Source organism: Cotesia typhae, unplaced genomic scaffold (genome assembly GCF_013202065.1).
Source record: "Cotesia typhae breed Kobodo isofemale line unplaced genomic scaffold, CoteBio_Ctyphae contig_59, whole genome shotgun sequence".
Classification (NCBI taxonomy): domain Eukaryota; kingdom Metazoa; phylum Arthropoda; class Insecta; order Hymenoptera; family Braconidae; genus Cotesia; species Cotesia typhae.
In genome coordinates, this window is record NW_027423761.1 from 2,919,884 (window position 1) to 2,942,806 (window position 22,923).

Below are 22,923 nucleotides of genomic sequence, written 5' to 3' on the forward strand. Positions count from 1 at the left end.
ACACTTCCCACATTCACACAAATGTTCAGAATATTTTTCTGAGCATTTAAAAAAAAAAATTCAAAATCGGACCATTTTGTCGAAAAGTTACCAACAAACGACTTCTTTTTTCAGGCCGACTGGACTATTTTGTAGCTATAAACTGAGTGGGAAACTGGCAAAATTTTGAATGTTCCGTAATGAGGATCAATGCAATAGTTTAGTTGTATTTATATGAAATTTACTAAAAATGGGCAACTTTTTTCTGTTTTACTCCAATTTTTATAAATCGATTTTTTATCAGATCTTAATATTTTAAGATCCGAGAAATCTATTGTAACCGGGGGGTTTAGCCCAGGTCCAGTTAGCTACCCCTTTCCTCTTTAGAAAGGGCGCCACTGGGATTTTAGACACGGTGTCCCACCCTCACGGTTTTGGAAATGCCGTAAAGATTCGGTATTTATATGGTATAAATGCTGAATGATTACCGTAATACTCCAGTTATTTCGGCCAGTTTTTTCGCTGAATTATAACAAAAAAATTACGGAATAAATTCAAAATGTTTACGGCAATAACATACGAAAATTACGGTGTATTAACAGCATTCAAACTGTAAATGTACCGCATATGTACCGTATACTTACGGTACTATTGCAGTAAAAAACCAGAAAAGAAGGTCCCTACCATTGTATTACCGGTAAAATACCGAAATTATGCTGCTTTACTACTTTTACTCAATAGCTTAAATTTTTTTTTTTATAATATAAATAATCATGAATAATTTTTATGAGGTCAACAAATTAATTTCTTTATTATCATCATCATTATTATTATTATTATAATTTTTTTTTATTTTATTTAATAATTTGTTTTATAATAATTTTTTTTTATTTTATTTAATAATTTGTCATATAATTATTTTTTTTTTATTATAAATTTTCATATTATAATTATATTTTTATTTTTATAAATTGATATTATAAATTTTTATATTTTATAACATATTTTTTATAAATTATTATAATTTTTCATTTTATTTAATGATTTTTCTTATAATTAATTTTTTTTATTATAAATTTTAAGATTAATCATCGGGATCGATTGAATTTTGTTCCTCAGTATTGTTTTTCGATAAACGATCATTTTTTAAAGTGTCGCTGATCCACTGTCTCATATTTAAAGCAGCGTTATTTCTATTACTATTGTCTATTTTTCTAATTTTTTGCATGGCTAAACATAAATCTGAAAGTCAATAAAATTTATCTTGTTAAATTTTCAGTACGAACTATTTTTTTGGAAATCCATACGCTTTACTATTTCATAAAGAGCAACATGTAACATATGATAAGAAAACTTCATACTTATATAATTGGAAGAATTATATTACGATAATCAGTACGTCAAAATCCTGATTATAAAAAAGTATTTCTACATCTTCAATGCCCATAAGATATAATATTTAAAAGAATTTAATTTTTAATCCTTTTTTTTAATTAGGTAGTACATATATTACAGGATATTTTATCAACTTAAAATGCAACTATGGTTGTATTATTTTTGTTGCACATAGACCGCGTATGAATCTACCATAAAAAGATATTAAATAGCTAAATTTACCTAATATTTGTAAAACATCCGACTCTTGCAGAATTTCCCAGTCAGGTCGTCTTTTATCCGGTCGTAAAATTAATTTCTGACGACGTTCCTTCGGCCATACACTTAAAATAATTCTTCGGGCTCGCGTAGACATCCTCGGGGCATTGCATGCATTGGCACACTTAGTGTAATTCATCTTGAATCCAGGCATTATCTCAACCTAATGTAAAATTAAGAAAATTTATTAGATTTATTATTAATGTTTTTGTAATGATTATTAAAATATTTATTGTATTATTTATTCTTTTTAAAAAGTACTACCTGTCTGTTTGAATCCGGGATCAAAATGAATTCGTTCTCTACATCATTATTATTATTATTATTATTATTATTATTATTATTTTGTTATTAAATGCTCAGGGGGGTTATCCCCGGAGTCCGATTCTCCGAGGGCCCAGCCTGAGCTCCATCCGTTACTGCTGGACCACTCCGCACAACAAGGCGGTTAGTGATCACAGCAGGCCAAAGTCATTTCCCTTAAGAGACGGAGAGAACCAAGTAAAACAGCCTTCTGCATCCTAACTGCCAAGAACTCAGCTTTTGATGAGCAAGCTGGAACTTTGGCAAGTGAGGATACAAAAGACTGTTTCATCCCTCCTAGGACGCCAACAATCAGGACGACAAGCTTGACACGGTAACCTGGGTAAAGTTTGCCAATTTCAAACAGGAGATCCTGATATATTTGTCTTTTGTGCTCTTCTTTGGCTGAGATGTTGTATTCAGCCGGGGCCGAGAACTCAATGACATAAATGTCACGAGTGGCCTTGTCGAAGAGCACAATATCAGGTTTGTTGTGATCTATCCGCCGGGTTGTTGCAAATGGCATGTTCCAATAAATTTTGCAACTGTCATTCTCAACAACCTGGGGAATATCTCCTGGCAAATAAGGCAGCACTGGTGTCACGTCAATACCGTAGCAATGACGAAGATAGTAGTACAGTACTCTCAGGGCAGCATTGTGACGCTGGATATATGCACCTCTCGCCAGCACTGGACATGCCGACAAAAGGTGCATAAGCGTCTCCGGATGTTGTCTACACCTCCTACAGGACGTGTCCGGAAGCTGCACCTGGAGCACCTTGCTACGGTACTCAAGAGTGTTAATGACACCATCTTGGCAGGCAAATATGAACCCTTCAGTCTCGGACATCAGGCCCGCTGACTTTAAGAAGGAAAACGTCAGCTGGATGGACAAGCCATGATCACGCACGTGTTTAAAGAACACGCTGTGCATGGACTTGTCCATCAGTTCGCCAAGGAGTAGTTTTTCCTCGGCGTTCCTGATGACGCTCTTAAATTCCTCCTTTCGGAGTTCCATAAGAGCGTTTATTTCTCCAAGACCAAGGGTTCTTGCCGCATATATTGCTGCCTTATACAAGAATGACCCCTTATGCGCATTTTCATGTTTATGTACAATTTGCATAAGAAAGTCATCCTCGTCTGCAGTGAAATTGACAACTTCGTGAGTTAAACCCAGGACCAAACGGTCGTGAAGCCGCTCCAAACTCTGCAAACCTCTCCCACCGATGGACCGGGAGAGGTATAATCTGGCGACTGATGAATTGGGGTGCATGCTCCGATTCATATTAATGATCTTACGGGTTTTGATGTCGAGATCTCGTAAATCCTTTCGGGTCCATTTCAGGACACCGAAAGAGTATAGTAAGACTGGGACAGCGAGCATGTTAGTAGCTGAGACTTTGTTTTTGCCGGAAAGTTCGGAGGACCAAATTTTCCGGAGTCTCCTAACATACTCGCTCTGGAGAGTTGTTCGGACTTCAGAGACCGCATGCATGCGGTGCTCTTCCATTCCTAGATATCTATACAACTCCCCGGCGTCTAATTGGCTTAAGACGCTCCCATCCACTAATTCGACATCATCACCAGTATCAGAGCACTTACCCCTCGCCAGATGTACGACCGCACACTTGTCCAACCCAAAAGACATTCCGACATCTCGTGTGTACTCTGCTACGATGTTGAGGGCCGCTTGTAGATGATCTTTATCAGCGCTATACAACTTCAGATCATCCATGTAAAGCAGATGGGTAATCGAATAGTTTCGATCACCCGGAGGCCCCACAGAGTACCCATGAGTTTTACGGAGAACAACAGATATAGGCAGCAGTGAAATGCAAAACAGCAGAGGGCTCAAGGAATCGCCTTGGAAGACCCCTCGTTTGTACTCTACAACTCCGGTTACGTGCAATGCGTTTCCACTTCCAATGTGAAATCGCGTTCGCCAGAGCTGCATTGTACGCCGAATACATTCCACTATTTCGGGATTGACTCCCAGGCATTTGAGTAGATATAAAATCAACTCATGTGGAGTTGAGTCAAATGCCTTGCGATAGTCAATCCAAGCCATTGACAGGTTGCGTTGATAGTAGATCGCATCTTGTAAGACGCATCGATCCACTATCAGGTTCTCCTTGCAACCTGACAGGCCTCTTTAGTGCCACGTTGTTCATATATCTGTTGCCATACAGGCTCTATCTGCTGCAAGATACGGTTATTTAAAATTTTTGTAAAAATTTTATAAACCGCATTCAAGCAGGTGATAGGCCTGAAATTCTTAGGGTCAGACAAGTCACCTTTTTTAGGTATCAGTACGGTTCGCCCTTCTACAAGCCAGTCCGGAATCGGATCGTCAGCTCTAATGTATGATGTAAATATGCGGGCCAGATGGAGGTGGGTAGAAGTAAACTTCTTCCACCAAAAGACATTAATGCCGTCTGGTCCCGGGGCAGCCCAATTTTTGCTGCCATTTAGAGCTGAACGAACTTCATCCACACTGACTGCAGGGCTCTCTTCATCAGCATTCTGTCGACGGTGTTCCCGACAGAATACTTTGAAGTCGTGCAGAGCTGGAGTGTTGGCGTTCACGTTTGGTTGATCTCCATACAACTCAGTCCAAAAGCTTCCACCCGCTCTCAGGTGTTGGATAATTCCCGGTAACATCGGTCTTTGGTGTCAGAAACCGTGAAGGGCTGGATCGAAACAACGAGTTGTCGACCAACCGCTTCAGCCTTTTCTCTAATGACTTTTTAGCAGCCACTAGAGCCCGCAATTTATTAAGACACTCTTCCTTGATGACATGAAGAGTACTCTTGTTCAGTGTGTGATGACGCCACCGAAGTTCAGCAGCAATGCGCCGAATTCGGGGCGTGTATGGTGTTTGAGTTGTGTCGTACTCAATCACACACTGAATGCGGGAGACCTGTTTCCGGGACATGTCAATTTTCAAGCCAAGTTGTGAGATGCGCTGTTTCAACCTTGCCTCGATCGAGAGACATTGTCTCTCTCTCGGAAAAGCCGAAACTGCTGCACCATACACAACCTGGCTCACAGTGAGCAGGGTGGAATCCTCCAGGATGTTTGCACGGAGATCTTCGTTTACCGCGTCAAGCTGTTGTTGGGAGTAAGTTATCTTTTTAGATATACTTACTTGCCGTCCTACAAAGGGATTGTTGTTGTCCAAGGAGGAACGGCGTCGCTCTTGGTGTAGTTGCGCCGGAAAGGAAAGTCTATTAGACTGCCTTCTGTCCGGCACAAGCGATCTTCTATTTCGCCGAAGATGAGCGGCATAATTACGCAGGTGTTTGGGCGTAAAATGCGCTAGCTCCGGATGCATATCACTCCAAAGAGTGTGCATCCGGGCCATATAGCCGCTCACCCCCGGCTCGCTACGTTGGTAGCACACCAAGAGATCGACTCTCAGTTCCTCCGTCCACTTAAAGTAAGTCCTTAAGGCGCCAGGGTCGTCATCATTCATCGGGTCCGGCGTGCTCCTCCCACCTGATGAATGGTCCTCATCCGAAAAGGACCGGTTGTGGGGAGCACTTCTGAGTTGGTATCTTGTGGTAACTCAGTTATTTCCATGCAGTGGGTAGTTGGCCCACTGCACGGGCTACGTCGTTCGCCTACAGACCTGATGTTATGGTCTGCGTTTCCCGCGATGCGCCGCTTGGAGGCCACGTAGCAAGCATCGCTTATTATTATTATTATTAATATTATTATTTTTATTATTATTATTATTATTTTTATTAATTCGATTATTATTGTTGTTGTTATTTTCAGCAAGTTTAGACTCAACAGCTTCCAGTCGGTTTGAAATATTCAACATATATTCAGAGATTTCATTGAATTTCTCAAGGATATGATTTGCTTTCATTTTTTTACGATCGTGAACTCGGGGTGACAAACCATGACCGGTTGATGCATGTCTATTTGTTGTTCTTGGAGATCTATCTGCTGTTCTTGAAGATCCATCTGCTGTTCTCGGAGATTTTTCTGCTATTACTGGAGATGTTTGTGAATTTGTTGTTTGATCTTGTAGTGTTGGTGATCTCTCTGGTGAAAATGGTATAGTTTTGCCAGTTTCTAAGGTCGGCGTTATCTCTGGTAATGATGGTGGCGTTTTTTCTGGTAATGATGGCAGTATTTTATCTGATGATAATGATATTCTCTCTGTTGTTGATGATGATGTTTTTTGTGGTGATCGTTGTTCTTCTGATGGCGGCCCACTATCATCGGAGAAATCTGATTCCTCATCACTTTCCACAATTTCACTATGTTTCAGTGGCTGTTTCATAAATTATAGGCAATAGTGAGAATATAATTTAATATTAAAAATGTACGAAAATTATTATTTTAGATTAAGACAAGTAAATATATATTTTACCAGCTTGTGTAAGCTCTCGTAGTAATCATCAGCCTTGCTTATCACTGCCTTTTGGTGGATGGTAGTTGTTTTCTATAAATAGCACAAAATTTAATTAATTAAAATAAAATTTTTGAGTTTAAGTATGCATTATTAATTGAAACTGGCTTTTAATGATTAAATTAGTATTGCGAGTACTGTAACCTTTGTTTTAAAATAAATTTTTATCTTACTCTTAGTGCAGCGAAATGTTTTTTGGCTGCATTTAAATTTGATTTCAAATCTTTCTTCTTTACTTTTGGTGTAAGACTAAGAGTACTTAGTATTCTAATTCTTTTTGATACTTTTGGTCGATTTATTTTTTTAAGTAATTTTTGATTATCTGAAAAAATATAAGATATTAAATAAAATTCATCAAGGTTGAAATATAAATATTATGAAAATTATTTGAAAAGAACTAATTAATTTAAACCCACCATGTGTATCAACAAGTGTTATTAAATTGTCTTTCATCGTAGGACACTCGATAAACAAATTGCAATTTTCTTTGTCTTCTTCTGTAATGGGAACTTTCTTTTTTTTTTTTATATTTAAATATATACTTAGTTTCAGCAATAACTGGTGCACCTTGACTGGATAAGATTAAAGAATACACTGGTCTGCAAAAAAAAAAGTTTTTTTTCTCCTTCTGGTTTTCATGCATGAATTCTTTATATTTTGTGCTCTAAACACGGAATTTGACATACAAATAAGTATCACACGTAGATTTTCGATAAATTATTTATTTAATTAAAAAACAAAATTATTAAGGTATCAATTATTATAAGAAAATGAAAAATTATTACGGTCGAAGTTTTACAGTGAAAAATCTTAAAGTATAATTTTATGATGATAAGATGAAGTTATTTTGTAGTTTTTTTCGTTTTCATTGTTTCCATTGGAGTTTCTCGGCGAAGTGACCAACAGAAATCAGCAAGCATTGCTGCTGACCATTTCCCATTGTAGCGTTTTTCAATCTGCATTATATCTTGATGAAACCTTTCACCATGCTCATCTGATACGGCTCCAAGATTTTCAGGAAAGAAATCCAAATGTGAGTCCAAAAAATGAATCTTGAGTGACATATTGCATCCTAAAGATTTATAAGCAGAAAGAAGCTCCCGAATGATTTGTCGGTAGTTGTCAACTTTGGTATTCCCAAGAAAATTATGACACACTTTCACAAACGCCACCCAAGCTCTTTTTTCTGCTTTGCTCAACTTCGATTCAAAAGCTTCATCTTTCATTAGCTCACGTATCTGCGGACCTACAAAAATTCCTTCCTTCAATTTTGCGTCACTGATTCGAGGAAATTTGGTTTTTAAATATTGAAAACCTGCACCATCTTTATTCATCGCTTTCACAAAGTTTTTCGTAAGTCCCAACTTTATGTGAAGTGGTGGCAGAAAAATTTTCTCACTTGGCACTAAAGGTTTCTGAGATACATTTTTAAGCCCAGGAGTTAAACTTTTTCTCAGAGGCCAAGATTTTTTTTTGTAATGTTTGTCTCTTGCGCGACTGTCCCATTCACAAAGAAAACAGCAAAACTTTGTGTATCCTCCTTGTAATCCAGTAAGTATGGCGACGACTTTTAAATCAGCACAAATATTCCATAGGTATTGAGAATATTCAATTTTTTCAAGTAATACCTCTAGGTTTGCATAATTTTCCTTCATGTTTGTAGCATGTGCAACGGGTACAGATTGGTATTTGTTACCATTATGGAGTAGAACGGCTTTTAAGCTTATTTTCGAAGCATCAATAAAAAGTCTCCATTCACTTGAATCTCCTGGAAAACTCAGTTCTTCAAGAAGTCTGCAGCATCATTACAATATACCAAATCATCTTCTTTGGAGAAGTAACTTGTAAAGTCTTCTTGCCTCGTACGAAAATATGAAACTCTGGTACTTTTGTCCAACAGGTTCCACTGTTTTAATCTTGATCCAAGTAATTGCGCCTTAGATTTTGAAAGTCCCAAGTCTCTAACAAGATCATTTAAGTCACCTTGTTTAAGGAAATGGGGTTCCTTAGATGGACTGAAAGTTCCAGACAAGGTGTATGAAGGAGAAGATGTAACAGCAGAGAGAAAACTCGATTCAGATTGAAGACCAGAGATTTGTTTATTTTCCACCTTCTCATTAACTGGTGGAACTGGAGGTGCAGTGTCTTTGTCGCGAGGAATTGGTCTCTTTGTAGATGGGATGTTTGGGTATACAATCTTATTTTTATTTTTTTCGAGAACCCTCGTGTTGATGTCATGCAGAAATAACAATCATTTTCATGATTCTGAGGCTCACCCCAAATCATTGGCATTGTAAACGGCATGGATTTGTGACTTCCTTCAAGCCAACCTCTCAACGTTCTTGAGCAGCTATTGCAGCATACTTTTGGTAGCCAGCTTTTATCTCGCTCATCAATAGAAAATCCAAAATATAGGTTATATGCTGTTTTAATAAGATCTGTCATGACATTTCGCTGTGTTTCTAATACAAATTCCCCACAAACATAGCAAAAACAGTCTGTCGAATTCTTACAACTTCGTGGCATTTTATAACCTAAAATTACATAAAATTTATTTTAAAACAATTTTCAAAGGATTATTTTATATTTATTTACTCTGCTTATGCAACATACACTAACTACACATAAAATACTTAAAACCAATATAGGGAACATAAACTTCATGCAAAACTTACCAAAATAATTGATATAGAATGCAAACAATTAAAAGACGAGTTTTCACTTAATTGTTATAAAGTCACAGCGGATACTGCGCATGCGCGTATGTACTACCATAGAAACCAGCTTCGACACTTTCCACCTTTCTCCTACAACTCGCGAAAACTTATTTTGTGTCTATATACACGGCTTGTAACGTAGACACACAAAAAAATGGAAAAAAACCCAAATTTTTAAAATATAAAAAAAAAATCCATATAAAAAAATCTAGACGTGATGGAAAAAATCGGCCAACGGGGATCGAATCAGGACATTTGAATTGTCATATTTATGACAAAATTTTTTAAAGGAGGATTTCATTGCAGACCAGTGTAATTTTGAACTGAGATATACCCGAATTCCTCAATCGGGTTATCTCGAAAAATATAATTATAAATTTTAATTAATACTGGCCGATTTGAGGACCCAAACGCGTGGCTTTCAGGACAGGTATTTTACTACGAACAGCCCTTACTAACGATGGAATCGACTCGACAATTAATAATAATCTTTAATAACGAATTATCTGAGCCAGGAGACAACACGACGTGCGGATAATAATTCAGCTCAACTTGTGAGTACTCACCAAAAAAAAGGGACTTAAACCAAGGCGCTAGATCCACACTCCTTACACTATGCGGGTTCCCGCGTGTCTCACGGTTTTATTTTCACCAAAAACCATGAGGCCTCGTGTTCGATCACGAGGGCGTCTCAAGCCGTTTACTAAAATTTACTAGTCTTACTCACGATTGATATTACAGGGTACCAACCATGAGAGTAAGAGCTATGATCTATTACTAGTAATCAATATTATGCTTTCGCATTTTCTTTATTACTTGTCCCGATACCCATCGTTGGACCTTGGTGTTAAATACTGAAACAAGCTTATAATATGATTAAATATAATGCGGCAAAAACCTACGACAGTAACTATATAAACAATGAAATAATAAAATTATAAATAGTCCAATACAATTTCCTGGAACAAATGTCAAATTAATACTTGAGAATTAATAACAATAATATATAAATTCTCAAATATAAATAATAATAAATAAAATACAATAATAAGTTAGTCAAATTAATACAAAGTAGTCAAATTTTAGAGACACACCGAGTGCGGATCTGTTGCCAACACTAGGTGCAGAGAGGGACGCACACAAGAATAAAATTCGTTTGACATAGTTGATGACTATCTCGACAAAAGAACACTAATAGCAGAATCGACGGAAGGCCCACAAGAACATGACATAACGGCTGGCATGCCACAAGGTTCAATCATGAGACCCGACCTATGGAACGCCAAGGAGTGCCGAGGTGACAGAACTACTGGTTCCGGAAATCATTGACGCCATTGAAAATTGGCTTGCGAAATATTATCTAAAACTCGCCAAGCAGAAAACCGGAATGGTCGTTTTAACACGTCAAAAATGGTTTTCAAAACCTTTCGTCATTGACATGGGCGAGACAACACTGACATTTACAAGGGCACTGCGTTATTTAGGAGCAGTGATCGACGAAAAACTGTCTTTTCGAGAACACCTCGAAAACGCTTGCGTGAAAGCAAACAAGACAGTATCAAACCTGTCGAGAATCATGACCAACACGGTGGGACCACGAATCAGAAAGTAGTCCACTCGATATTACTCTACGGAGCGATGGGTCGATATCATTAAACAGAAGACCTACCGGCGCAAGATAGTGACGTGTAACGACGAGGAGCGCTCAGAGTCACCTGTGCCTACCGCACGGTCTCAGAAGCGGCCGTATTGGTAATAGCAGGAGCCGCGCCAATTGACTTATTAGCATTCGAGAGGGTGAAAATCTACGACACCAAAATAAGTGGTGACAACTCTAAGGAGGCAAGAGCAACGATAAAAACGGAAACGCTACATGAGTGACAGGACCGATGGACAACCGGGGAAACAGGATGATGGACGGCACGCCTGATTCTGAACATAAACGCCGAGCACACGTTCTTCGAGTGTGATCGGTGGAAGCATTACAGAAACAGCACCGAAGAAACTATTGGCACCACGCTCTCCCCCGAGAGCTCGATAGCCTGCATGCTCAGAAAAGAAGATAATTGGTCAGCTGTTGCATTCTACGTGCAGCGCCTTCTAAAAGCAAAAACCCTCGAAAAGGACCAGTAACCAGAAGTAGGCGACGTGAGACGCAACGTGGGCTGGAGTGAAGTAATGCTTTCGCGGTTCCGATTCAGTCATCTCCGTACCATCCACGGGGAAAGAGAGAGGAGTTTTTTTTAGTGGGTAAAAATCTCATATCATCTTTCAATGATTGCGGTGTCTTTGGAAGGTTTTTTTCGCTTCTATATAAAAACACACACACTCATGATACGGCAAAAATTCCTAAAACCTGAAAACGTCAACATCTGTTGAAAACTCGATTTTCGAAAAACGAGGTGAAACCAATAACTTATTAATTTTTGAAAATTTTCAATTTTTTTAGCGGGACGTTAAAAATATTATTTTGTTTAATAATTTTAATAATAGTTTGGTGAAAAAATATTTAACGTAAACATATTAAAAATTATTAATGTCCTACTATAAAAAACCTTAAAAATGAAATTCAAAAAACAAATTTTTCAGTATAAATTCAAAGTTTTTAATTAAGTCAATTTTTAAGACTCAATCACATTTTTTCAACTCAGAAAAGTAGTTACAACTCAGAAACCGTCCTTAAATCAGCTGACCCAACCTAAAAATATTACCAGCCAAATATTTTTATATAAATATCATTAAATAACTACTAAACCTGTAATTGTGACAGTGTTATCTTTGTATCTGTGTTAGGGCTAGGATTAGCTGCAAGGAGGTTAGACCTGTAGTTGCTACAAAACTAGGCTTGTAGCTACAAAAGGACCATGCCTGTAGCTGCTACAGGCCCAACCTTGTTGCAGCTACAGGAAAGTGGAATGTAGTATCCACAGACTCAAAGCCTGTAGCAGCTACAGTTTTTTTTTCCGTGCAATAAGTCATGAAGATCTCCAAATCTATGAGAAGTAATGACCCTATTAAAGTCCTTAATAGTGTATCAGTTGAATTTACTTTTCTGATGAACATCGTTCTGGTAGTCTTCGTAAAATTCATTGATTCTGATAACATACTCAATAAATTATCTACCCCCTAGGATATTTACTACCCCCGCGAGGGTGTCACTGTGCGCGCGCGCGCGCGCGCGTGTGTGTGTGTGTGTGTGTGTGTGTGTGTGTGTGTCTTTTAAACGGCTCGATCGATTAACTTCAAAAACTAATCCGCCCTTAAGCTTGAAAAACCACGCCGATCGTCGCTAATCCGGTCAAAATCGGTTGATTCGTTCGAGAGATATCGTGAACAAAAGAAAACCAAAAAAAGTATTTTTTTGACATAACTTCATCATTTCTTCTCGGATCATTATTGACGATCAAGAATAATTTCAGAGCTTAAAAAACTGCGTCGATCGCCGCCAAAAACGTGGAAATCGGTTGATTAGTTCGAGAAATATTCTCGATAAAATATTTGGAATCAAGTGTTTTTTTAACATAACTCCGACATTTTTTGGAATAACTTTTAAACGGCTGCACTGATCAATTTCAAAAACTAATCAGCTTTTAGCATGAAAAAATTACGTCAATCACCGTCAAGCCGGTCAAAATTGGTCGATTCGTTCAAAAAATATCATAAACGAAAGAAAACAAAAAAAAAGTGTTTTTTTGGAATTACTCCAAATTTCGTAGTTTTATCAATTCAAACTTTAAGATTTTTCATGAAACTAAAAAAATTGCGTAAAATACTGCTAACCGCGTGAAAATCGAGTGATTCATTTAAAAGTTAGCGCGGTTTGAAAATTGAAAAAATATTGTTCTATGATACTTCTATCAGACTTTTGAGCTCGAAGAGCTCAAAAACGTCATTAGTGCAGTTTTATGCACCTAGGTATGGAATTAGCGGGAAGTTGCACGGATGGCCTTCAGGGTATACCGTTTTTCTAATTTTTTTTTTTTATTAATTCATATTAATATAATTATTATTTTTATTTTAATATATGACCCTATAAACCGGTGTTTTTAGTTAATAAAGAGGAGAAACAAAGATAGTTATTATTATCAGCCGATGTACCGATCCAATTCTTGAAGAATGACTAATTTTTTATTATTATTCCTTCACCATGATACTTTATCGGTATGAGGTCTCATACCATCAGAGAAAATCTTAGATGAAAATACAAAAATTAAAATTTATTTCGAAAATTTTTGTTAGAAAATGTGTATTCTCTATTTTTTATTTTTATTATTATTATTATTATTGCCACTGTTTTGGTATTAATGCCGGTACTTTCCCTCAAACTTGGGTAGGTTTTCTTACTAATGAAATTATTTGGTGGCCTTGAAAAAGACCGTTGTGGTTAAGGCTACGTAGTAGTCTTGAGATGACTTGTTAGTCACACGCTCTTGAAAAAGAGATTTGAATTGTAAGCTCTGAAAAGAGCTGTTGAGATGACCAAATGCAAGTTAATCTTGTACACTTGACCTTGATGAAAAGAGCTCTGAAAAGAGCTCTTTAAAAGTAACTCGAATATGAACTGATGAGACGATGAACTAAAAGTCAAGCCTTGCTCGCTTGACCTTGATAACAAAACTTCTTCTTATATGCAAGCCTTGCTCGCTTGTTGTAGACTAGTTAAATTCTTTTTTTTTTATCCTCGTAACTCGATGGATGAAAGTGGACTGTGTGGTAGCTCTCCTCGCTGCCTCTTTTAAACGGTCTGGTGATTTGAGAGGGGATTGAATTGTATGAATACATTGGCTCGCTAGCTCCGATGGACTGAGTGGGTGTATCGAAGGTAGCGGCTCAATTACAACTTGGAATACTTTCCCACTATGACTGGCTCTCTCGTCATGGTCCGTGCGTTTGTTAGTACCTAATGAAGATCTTAACTATGATTTGCTCTCTAGTCATGATCAGTACGATTGTTAGTACCTAATGAAGATCTTGACCATGACTAGCTCTCTAGTCATGGTCCTTGCGATTGTTAGTACCGAATAAGGATCTTGAGGGTTTTTTCAACAGCCCCAATCGAAAAATAAATATATCTGAATTGAATATCAAATCATTATCTAGTAATAATATAAAAACAAAAAACACTGCAAAAGCGCAGAAAGCAATAAATGTAGCCTGGGGAGTCATGAAAAGAGCGAAAGTAAACATCCTAAGTAGAAGATTCTATCTACTTGACACGCTAGCAAAGTCAGGATGCATCTATGGAGTAGAAGTCTGGGGTTGGGTGAAGCAAAAGAAGATGGAGCAACTAAGAGGTCGTTATGCAAAAATGATCATGGATCTAAACAGTAACACCCCGGACTACATCTGGAAAACGGGGACAAGCAGGATAGGAATGGAGTTAGAAGCGAGAAGAAAAGCCTACAAATACATTGTGGAGGTATCTGGAATGAAAGATGACAGGTGGCCGAAAGTTTGCCTCCGGGAAGAAGTAAGACTTATCTTGAATAAAAACCCTACAAAATTCGGAAATGGGATGGTGAGAGCGCTACAAGAGACCGAGGAGTTGACGACACTACTCAAGGATATGATGGAAAATAAAAACTTGGAGTGGATAGAGACCAAACAAGCGAGAACTTAAGAGACCTAGAAACGAAAATAAGAACAGAAATAAGAGCCAAGGTCGAGCAATCAAGGTACTGGGATAAAAATGAAGAGATAACAAGTGAAAAAAATTTTAACAGCTACTGGGAGCAAAAGCAATGGAAGGGCTGGGAAAAAGAGCAATGGGCAAGACTGAGAAGTGGTAACCTAGGCAGAGTGGGAAATAAAGGCAACAGTAACACCAGCTGCAGGTTGTGCGGAAAAGCAGAGGAGACACTATATCACCTGTGGATGTGCGACAAGGCAAAAAGTGCAATAAAGAAAGAGTAGGTAAAAGATATGGAAAACTGGAGAAATGGAAAAGAAGGTACTGAACTGGAAAGACTCATAATTAATACTCTCCAGGGTGAGCTGAAGACAGAGATATGTAGATATGCAAGGGAGTTCGAGAAGCTAGTCAGGAAGACGCGAGAATCCTCACAAGCAGGGGAAAATAACAGAAGCTAGTGAGCAAAGAAAGTGGTGATACTAAACTAAGCAATCATTTAGGCTCCTTTTTACTACAATAAAATAGAGAGTAGTAATAGGCACCAAAGATTTATCTTAGGTAATCGAGAGGCGCAGGCCAGAAACCTGAGAAAAGAAAGCAACAAAAACCAAGGAGCAAGAAGTCCTCGTAGCAGCTACACAACTACCAGGATGAATATTAATAATTAGTCCTTAAGTAACAGAGATTATATAAAAACCGTTCTTTATGTATATACATATATTGTTATACATTATTATTTTATTTTATTTTTATTTAACTTATTTTTTTAATTCCTAATTAAAATTAATACTTGTAAAATGGAAAGGGATGTAAAAGGCCATTTAGGCCATACATTATATGAATAAACTACTACTATAAAAACAAAAAACATTTATGACTTTTGTTTTTTAAATTATAGACTTAATATATAACTCTACAAATTTCAGAATTTTTTAATTTAGTCGAAGATATTAAATACAAAAATTTATGCCATAAATTTAATGTTAATCGTCACTATGTTGACAATTAAAAAAATTCAAAATTCTACAAATCCGGAATTTTTCACAAGTTTTATTGGAAACAATCTTTTTTTTGCCCCGAATATTCCCTTTAAATCGAACCCATTCACTTTTTTGTAGCAATTATAGTTTCTTAAATATTTAAAAAATAAACTTTTGAGAATTCTTTACAAAAGTATTTAGTAAAATGTTGAATTTAGCATACCTTTTGATAAAATTTTTTTTTACAGAACTTTGTTTTAGAATTAGAGAAAACTTTCCACTAAATTTCATTAAGGATAATGTTATATTCCAGGTTGAAAAACTGACCTTAAAGATTTTCAAAAAAAATTAAACAATGTTGGTTATAGAAAAGTGAACAATGATTCACACTCTAGACTATCCCTAAAACTTTCCCTTAGTTCCAAGCTCATAGTACTTAAAATGTAACAGGGCGTATTATTAATTTAGCTTTTCGATTTTTAAAATATAATTTTCTCTATATTTACGAGGTTGAAGAGATCAATAAAAAACGAATAAATTTTTATGGATGTGATAAGTTTTCATATTGAACCTCATTTCATTTGTTTTACTTTTGGGCTTTCAGATGCACTAAAAGAAAAATGATTTGATTCTAGAAAAATATTTTGTACAAAATTTGAACTTTGTTTCAAAATATTTAATTCTCTTCTCATTCAAGAAATCAACTTTTGATGTAATAAATTATAATTTTTGGATAAAGAACAGAATATTTTTCATTCAAGTGAAATACTATCATATTCAAAAATGATGAATACGTATTTCTTCAAAAATTATTTTGATTTACAATAGTAGGTCATATGGATGCCGAGCTAGATTGGTATGCAACTAAAAAAAAAAAAATTATCGGGTTTTTCAAAAACCGTTTTTGTTAGTTTTTGCTGTATCCTAAAAAAAAATTTCAAATACTTTTCGAAATTTGTTGAAACAAAAATTCTGCTTTTTTTTTTTAAAGAAGATATTTTTTTGATTTGAAGTGATAATATTTTGAATAAAGAAACCACTATTTTGAATGAATATATAATAAGAGAAAAATCATCCTTGGATCAAGAATTTAATTAACTGTATCGTTTGGAGAAGACTTATTTTTAAATCAAAACTAAACAACTATCAGTCAGACACAAGAAATCTTAATTCAATCATTCAAAAACCAAGAGAGTAAATTCTTAGATTAAGACTTAAAAATTTTGTCGTTTCAAAATTACTTCTCTTAAATCAAGTTATTTTTTTTACATACTAGTATCTGAAAGAACAAAGCACGCACATGTCAAAATTTTTTTCATTAAAAACTTCTATAATGTAAAAATTTTTTTAAGCCCTTTGTGCATTTTTTCAATCAAATATAATTTCTTTTCAACTCTTCCAATACCATTAGTTTTGAAAACTTATCAAATATGTATAATCAATGTACGTTGCGTGCTTAAAATAAGAACAATTTAAACGTACACTTTATTTGGATCTTAAATAATTGTTCTATCGAATAAAAAATAAATTTACCATCTGCAGAAGAGCAAAAAAAAAACGTATTTTACGATAGAAATTATGATCTTGTAGTGGCCAAAGACCGATAATAGATGTTAAGAATTCATATATGTAAAACTCTTTTTTCGCCAGTTCATTTCTTTTCTTAGAAGAGTATATATCCATATCCTTTCGCTGAAGCGAAAAAGTTTCGTGTGTGCAGTTTTACAAAGAACAATATTATTCTTGGATACAACGATTGGTTTTCCTCTATAACTAATAATTTCATTTATTTTTGTATGTACAGTAAATCATTAGAAAAACATTATTTATTCATCGATAAGTAGGGGTGAGCATGATATCCCAACTTATCATTTATTCATAATGGAGCAACCCTTCCGAGAGTATGTAAAGACGATAAATTTATCTATTTCTTTACAAAAAGAGTTTACCTCTTTTTACCAATTTCTTTGGTATTATATTTAGTGAAATTTTATTCTAAATGTATTTTTGTTATAAGTAGAATTTGTTTCACTAATGTAGATACGATTTTTGTATTCCAAGTTATGTTTCAGTTTTATATATACTTCAAGCAAAGTAAGCCATTAAATTAAAGTTCTCTTCGCAATTATAAATTAAGAAATAATATAATGAAATAATGTTAATTAGTACATTTAATTTTGGAGATCTTAATATTGAGGATATTTGCAACATACATTCAAGAAATTAAAAATTATCAAAAGAAAAGAGGCATTATTTTGAACCCAATTTTTCAAAAATTAAATTTTTTGTTCAGACCCGAAGTTTTAATAACACGCTTGAGAAGTCATTATGGTTTGTAACTTTCAAAAAAAAATTTTTTTTGCATTGTTCGAAAGTAAATATAGCTAAAAGTAGTATATTAAACTTTTTAACTTATCAGATCACTGTAACTATGTTATTTAACGATATATATGTGGGTTTCCAAGTAGAAGAAAATGAAATTTTTGATAAGGCTAAAGAGATTGTGTATGGTGCCGACATTGCTGATTGCGGTAAATTTGGTTAAGATCAATTTTTCATAAAAATTACAAAATTTTTTTTTGTTAAAGGGCCATTCTGGTTTGTAATTTTCAAAAAAAATATTTACTTTTTTTTTACTCTTTTAGAAAATATATCTTGAAGTACTGTGTTAAAATTTCCAAGTAATCGGTCTACTGTAACTGTATTATTTTGCGATGTTTATGTGGATATTCAAGTGAAAGAAAACTGAATTTTTGAAAAGACTAAAGCCGTTTTGTATGGAGCCGATATCGCTCATTGACTTCAGGTAGGATTTTTTTTTTTTTTTAATTAAAAAAACAACACGCGTTTATATTAGAAAATTGAAAACATACCGAGTCGAAATTCGAGTTCCATTTTAATCGTAATTTTTTCCCATCTCAATTTTACGGTCAAAACAGACTTTGCGCTGTATTAATAGCTCATTTAAACTGAGACCTGGTTTCACCGTAACTAGTGAAATTTTTTCCCATTCTACCACGATTACGGTCAAACCAGATTAAAATAATAATAATTATAATAATAATAATAATAATAATAATAATAATAATAATAATAATAATCCGGAGACGCTTATGCACCTTTTGTCGGCTTGTCCAGTGCTAGCGAGAGGTGCATATATCCAGCGTCACAATGCTGCCCTGAGAGTACTGTACTACTATCTTCGTCATTGCTACGGTATTAACGTGACACCAGTGCTGCCTTATCTGCCAGGAGATATTCCCCAGGTTGTTGAGAATGACAGTTGCAAAATTTATTGGAACATGCCATTTGCAACAACCCGGCGGATAGATCACAACAAACCTGATATTGTGCTCTTCGACGAGGCCACTCGTGACATTTATGTCATTGAGTTCTCGGCCCCGGCTGAATACAACATCTCAGCCAAAAAAGAGCACAAAAGACAAATATATCAGGATCTCCTGTTTGAAATTGGCAAACTTTACCCAGGTTACCGTGTCAAGCTTGTCGTCCTGATTGTTGGTGTCCTAGGAGGGATGAAACAGTCTTTTGTATCCTCACTTGCCAAGGTTCCAGCTTGCTCATCAAAAGCTGAGTTCTTGGCAGTTAGGATGCAGAAGGCTGCTATACTTGGTTCTCTCCGTCTCTTAAGGGAAATGACTTTGGCCTGCTGTGATCACTGACTGCCTTGTTGTGCGGAGTGGTCCAGCAGTAACGGATGGAGCTCAGGCTGGGCCCTCGGAGAATCGGACTCCGGGGATAACCCCCCTGAGCATTTAATAGCAAAATAATAATAATAATAATAATAATAATAATAATAATAATAGCAAGCGGTGCTTGCTACGTGGCCTCCAAGCGGCGCATCGCGGGAAACGCAGACCATAACATCAGGTCTGTAGGCGAACGACGTAGCCAGTGCAGTGGGCCAACTACCCACTGCATGGAAATAACTGAGTTACAACACATCAACTCAGAAGTGCTCCCGACAACCGGTCCTTTTCGGATGAGGACCATTCATCAGGTGAGAGGAGCACGCCGGACCCGATGAATTATGACGACCCTGGCGCAATAAGGACCAACTTTAAGTGGACGGAGGAACTCAGAGTCGATCTCTTGGTGTGCTACCAACGTAGCGAACCGGGGGTGAGCGGTTATATGGCCCGGATGCACACTCTTTGCAGTGATATGCATCCGGAGCTAACGCATTTTACGCACAAACACCTGCGTAACTATGCCGCTCATCTTCGGCATAACAGAAGATCGCTTGTGCCGGATAGAAGGCAGTCTAATAGACTTTCGTTTCCGGCACAATTACACCAAGAACGACGCCGTTCCTCCTTGGACAACAACAATCCCTTTGCAGGACGGCGAGTAAGTATATCTAAAAAGATAACTTACTCTCAACAACAGCTTGACGCGGTAAATGAAGATCTCCGTACAAATATCCTGGAAGATTCCACCCTGCTCACTGTGAGTCAGGTTGTGTATGGTGCAGCGGTCTCAGCTTTTCCGAGAGAGAGACATTGTCTCTCGATCGAGGCAAGGTTGAAACAGCGCATCGCACAACTTGGCTTGAAAATTGACATATCCCGGAAACAGGTCTCCCGCATTCAGTGTGTGATTGAGTTCGAAACAACTCAAAGAACATACACGCCCCGAATTCGGCGCATTGCTGCTGAACTTCGGTGGCGTCATCACACACTCAATAAGAATACTCTTCTTGTCATCAAGGAAGAGTCTCTTAATAAATTGCGGGCTCTAGTGGCTGCTAAAATGTCATTAGAGAAAAGGCTGAAACGGTTGGTCGACAACTCACTGTTTCGATCCAGCCCCTCACGCTTCCTGACACCAAAAACCGATGTTACCGGGAATTATCCAACACCTGAGCGGACGGAAGCTTTTTGGATTGAGTTGTATGGAGTTCAACCAAACGTGAACGCCAACACTCCGGCTCTGTACGACTTCAAAGCATTCTGTCGGGAACACCGTTGGCAGAATGCTGATGAAGAGAGCACTGCAGTCAATGTGGATGAAGTTCGTTCAGCTCTAAATGGCAGCAAAAATTGGGCTGCCCCGGGACCAGATGGCATTAATGTCTTCTGGTGGAAGAAGTTTACTTCTACCCACCTCCATCTGGCCCGCATATTTACATCGTACATTAGAGCTGACGATCCGATTCCAGACTGGCTTGTAGAAGGGCGAACCGTACTGATACCTAAAAAAGGTGACTTGTCTGACCCTAAGAATTTCAGGCCTATCACCTGCTTGAATGCGGTTTATAAAATTTTTACAAAAATTTTAATTAACCGTATCTTGCAGCAGATAGAGCCTGTATGGCAACAGATATATGAACAACGTGGCAGTAAAAGAGGCCTGTTCGGTTGCGAAGAGAACCTGATAGTGGATCGATGTGTCTTACAAGATGCGATCTACTATCAACGTAATGTGTCAATGGCTTGGATTGACTATCGCAAGGCATTTGACTCAACTCCTCATGAGTTAATTTTATATCTCCTCAGGTGCCTGGGGGTCAATCCTGAAATAGTGGAATGCATTCGGTGTACAATTCAGCTCTGGCGAACGCGTTTTCACATTGGAAGTGGAAACGCATTGCACGTTACCGGAGTTGTAGTGTATCCCTGATTAAAAATACTGATTGAAAAGAATTGAGAAGCGGTCACTCTATGCAAACTGTATATCTATATATACAAACAAAAGAATTGAAATAATTAAAAAGAATTCAAATTTCATACTTTTGAATTTTTTTCAATCAGTATTTTTAATCAGGGATAAACGAGGGGTCTTCCAAGGCGATTCCTTGAGCCCTCTGCTGTTTTGCATTTCACTGCTGCCTATATCTGTTGCTCTTCGTAAAACTCGTGGGTACTCTGTGGGGCCTCCGGGTGATCGAAAATATTCGATCACCCACCTGCTTTACATGGATGACCTGAAGCTATATAGCGCTGATGAAGATCATCTACAGGCGGCCCTTAACATCGTAGCAGAGTACACACCAGATGTCGGGATGTCTTTTGGGTTGGACAAGTGTGCGGCCGTACACCTGGCGAGGGGTAAGTGCTCTGATACGGGGGATGATGGCGAGTTAGTAGATGGGGTCTTATTATTATTATTATTATTATTATTATTATTATTATTATTATATAGTTTTACCCCTCGCAGTCTTGTCACCACCGTGGATCCACGGTAAAACCACCACATCGTGGATCCACCGTGGAACCACTGTGGATCCACCGTGGTTTTGTGACATTTCACCACAGTGGTTCCACTATGGATTCACGGTGGATCCATCGTGGTTCCACTGTGGATTCACCATGGATCCATAGTGGATTCATCGTGGATCCACCGTGGTTTTACTGTGGATCCACTGTGGTTCCATCGTGGATCCGCCGTGGTTTGACGCGAGATTTTGACATGAATTTTTCAGTTGAAATAGCGAAAAATTAAGACGTTTCTAAAAATCTAACTCGAGTATTTGAAATTTTGGTAAGTAAGTTAAATTACTTTTTAGTTATATATACACCAATAGAAGGATTTGTTCGCATTTAATAAGCTTTATTAACTCTTAATAAATGATTTTTTAACATCATAGGATTTAATAAATATTTATTAACAGTTAACAAATATTTATTTATCATAAAAAGCAAAAATAGCCATTTTATTTTGATACTTTACAAAACCCTATAGCTGAAATACATGCTAATAATTCAATTTACTAAATAAATAACGTTTTTAATATTTAAAAATATAAAAGATAATTATAAGCTCTGATAGAATTAGGTATTTTACAATAAACGTTACTATAATGTAATATAATTAATCCAAATAATTTATATAGATAATTTTATTGTGTTACTAAATATTTGTTAATTATTAATAAATACTAATACGCTATTAATAAATATACTTTCCTCCCAAAAAAATATTTATTGAATGTTCAAACATATTTATTACAATTTTATAAATTAAATAATTATCTTCGAATAAATTAATTTAGTAATAGTTAATAAATCTTTCTATCAGTGTATATTGATAATTAATAATTTACAAATTTGATAAATAATTTTGTTCATTACGCATTGATTATGTATACCATTTGCAATACTTGTAGTTGTTACAAACTGTACTCTTCAAGTAAGTCTCGTAGGTGAGCAGGTAAAGAATTAGTCTAGCAAGTGTAAGATCCGTGGTTCGATTTCCGCGCGTCCCGGTTTTTTT

At 36.5% G+C, this 22,923-nt stretch overlaps 2 protein-coding genes across 3 annotated transcripts in view; both read right to left on the reverse strand.

The window, feature by feature from the left end:
• The window catches only part of LOC141532411 (odorant receptor 85c-like), a 38,646-nt gene extending 16,740 nt beyond the window's left edge, over nt 1-21,906 (reverse strand). Inside the window, 2 exon segments of the mRNA XM_074250741.1 lie at nt 17,221-17,379; nt 21,859-21,906. Coding sequence (XP_074106842.1) covers nt 17,221-17,379; nt 21,859-21,906 — 207 coding nt within the window.
• On the reverse strand, nt 907-3,304 carry LOC141532186 (uncharacterized). 2 transcript variants are annotated; one of them, XM_074250414.1, is made up of 3 exons: nt 1,897-3,304; nt 1,597-1,795; nt 907-1,221 (listed from the first exon to the last, which is right to left on the reverse strand). In XM_074250414.1, exon 1 carries the CDS (start codon nt 3,218-3,220, stop codon nt 2,081-2,083), a length of 1,140 nt encoding a protein of 379 aa, XP_074106515.1. In that variant the 5' UTR covers nt 3,221-3,304; the 3' UTR covers nt 907-1,221; nt 1,597-1,795; nt 1,897-2,080. The 2 variants fall into 2 exon arrangements, with proteins under 2 accessions (XP_074106515.1, XP_074106513.1); XM_074250412.1 differs by having other exon boundaries at nt 1,597-3,304.
• Nucleotides 21,907-22,923: the final 1,017 nt, after the last annotated feature.

Excerpts from the sequence above, each read along its gene's own strand:
- LOC141532186 (XM_074250414.1), bottom strand. The coding sequence starts at position 3,220 with ATGAATCGGAGCATGCACCCCAATTCATCAGTCGCCAGATTATACCTC.